The sequence below is a fragment of the Frankliniella occidentalis genome, unplaced genomic scaffold (assembly GCF_000697945.3).
Source record: "Frankliniella occidentalis isolate FOCC.00 unplaced genomic scaffold, Focc_3.1 Scaffold4, whole genome shotgun sequence".
In the NCBI taxonomy this organism is placed as follows: domain Eukaryota; kingdom Metazoa; phylum Arthropoda; class Insecta; order Thysanoptera; family Thripidae; genus Frankliniella; species Frankliniella occidentalis.
The window spans coordinates 3,471,755-3,473,779 of record NW_026267134.1 but is presented as its reverse complement, the minus strand read 5'-3'; the positions used below and the strand labels follow the sequence as shown (position 1 = coordinate 3,473,779).

Here is a 2,025-nt window from a genome sequence, read left to right as displayed (position 1 = left end):
GCGTGGAGGGGGCGCAGCGCCCCTAGAGGGGCGGGTAGTCCACCTGTTGCTGTCCGTCTCATTTGTCGGTTCGACGTCTGATCACGTCCGTCACGTCCACGTTGTGTAAGACTGCATGGGCACTCACCCTGGCCGTGAGCACGCCGCGCACGGTGATGCCCGTCATGGGCGCGAACCGCAGCTCCACGCCGGGCTCGACGACGAGCTCGCCGGTCTTGTCGATGATGAGGTCCTCGCGGATGACGTAAGGGCTCCTGCCCCGCTCCAGGACCTGCTGTCGGTTGGCGATGACGCCGCCCGTGAACTCGGTGGGCTCGCGGCCCGCCCCCAGGCGCTCGTCAAGGCCCGGGGGGAAGCCCGGGGGCGGCACCAGATCCGGAGGCCGCGCCGGGTCAGGGGGCGGCGCCAGGTCCGGTCGCCACACCACGTCCCCGGCGCCGTGGGGGACCACGTTCACGTCCGGTGGCGCCCAGGGCGGCGGCGACGCCCCTGGCCCGCTGTCCACGGGGTCGAGGGTGTTAGGCGGCCAGGATGGCGACGGCGGTTGGGCCGGGGGCTGCGGCGGCGGCACCCAAGGGTCACGGCGCCAGTCGGGCGGGGGCGGCGCGCGGGGCGGTGGCGCGGGGTTGTAGCCCCAGTTGCCCTGGGCGCGCACCCCGCTGGCCAGCGCGACGACCATCAGCGCCCACAGCATGGTCATGGTACTGGTCTGATTAGCACTCACTCACTGGCATGTAGCCACACTTCACACGCGGCGGGACGACTCTGGGTCGTCATGGAAACACACACATACACAAACACACACGCGCGCACGCACACACCTGACCCGACACTCAGGCGGCGGCCAACCAGCACGAACAAGCAGGTAAGGCTGGCGGATGGGCGGCACGGTGCGCGCCACGGGCTCCGGCAGGTAGCTCTGCCTGCGACTGACTGCTGGCCGCCCGTTGGGCTGGGCCCGCTCCCGCTCTGGCCACGGCCGTCCCGCGCACCGCCGCACCGCCCCGCCGCGCCCCGCGCACCGCACCGCCGCGCCGTATCGCGTCCCGCTCCGCCCATCTCGACCGCTTTTCGACAGCGCTAGGCGCCTGCCGAGCCGATGCGCTATGCACTTGGCGCCATGGCGCCACTGCGCTGGCTGGACTTCCCCGACTTCCCTGGCCTAGGCGATCTCGCGCTCTCCTCTGCCGCGATGATCGTATGTCGTCGTATCGCTACCGACAAGGTAGGAGATTGGAAGGAGACGGATCGACGTCCGACTAACGTTCCGCCTCTTGAAACGAGTATTTGGATTGACTCTTCGTAACCATAAAGGATTTGGCATGAGTCATGCGGTTCGTGTAGCAAGAGTTCATTTTTATTTCCCAGCAGCTGGTTGTCACATGGTTGACTACAATACAGCAGCGGAAAGTACACGATAGCGCCTGGATGGTAGGCACCTTCTTTGTCACACGACGTGTGCCGAATGGGATGCCTACCTTACGGCGTCGTCATGAGTTGACCTAACCATGTGGTTCTGTGAATGTGTGGATGTGTGGATAGTTGAAAGCTGATGCCATATTTCAGTTTGTATTACCACGAAACTGAACAGCCTATCTATTTCTCTACATTTAATGAAACTCTTTCCGTTTCAGTGTGTTAAATTTTGTGTTTGTGGGCATGTACAAGTGGTTGGTACTCCCGGACCCAGCATGGCCGCTCCAAGCAGCCGATAAAAGCGAAAAGACATTGTGTTCCTTTGAAATTGTCAATTTGTGGACGTATTCTTTTCTCTAATTCGTGACTGTCATAATAATTAGAGCAATGCTCCGACGTCTAGTAATAGGTGCTTTTCGCCCTAGTGGCTGCTTGCAGGGGGCTGCTCGCTTAAGCACTATCGCTGAAACAAATACTGCCGAAGGTTTGTATGCATACTGTTTTGGAATCTTTAATACCAAGCCCAAAATTGACTATTTCGTAGAAACTATTTTATAGTATGAAAATCCCATTTCAAAAAATATAAATCTTATTCTGTGAGAATGAAAT

The 2,025-nt window shown here is 60.0% G+C and overlaps 2 protein-coding genes across 3 annotated transcripts in view; one reads left to right on the top strand and one right to left on the bottom strand.

The window, feature by feature from the left end:
- LOC113204146 (protein bark beetle) overlaps window positions 1-924 on the bottom strand; it is a 45,403-nt gene extending 44,479 nt beyond the window's left edge. For both annotated transcript variants that reach the window (XM_026419179.2, XM_026419180.2), the window contains exon 1: window positions 128-924. In XM_026419179.2, the coding sequence (XP_026274964.1) occupies window positions 128-700 (573 nt within the window). In that variant the 5' untranslated portion in view covers window positions 701-924. The remainder of the gene's footprint in view (window positions 1-127) is intronic.
- Window positions 925-1,665: 741 nt separating this feature from the next.
- The window catches only part of LOC113204252 (39S ribosomal protein L4, mitochondrial), a 1,690-nt gene continuing 1,330 nt past the window's right edge, over window positions 1,666-2,025 (top strand). Inside the window, exon 1 of the mRNA XM_026419366.2 lies at window positions 1,666-1,900. Within this exon, the coding sequence (XP_026275151.1) occupies window positions 1,804-1,900 (97 nt within the window). The 5' untranslated portion in view covers window positions 1,666-1,803. The remainder of the gene's footprint in view (window positions 1,901-2,025) is intronic.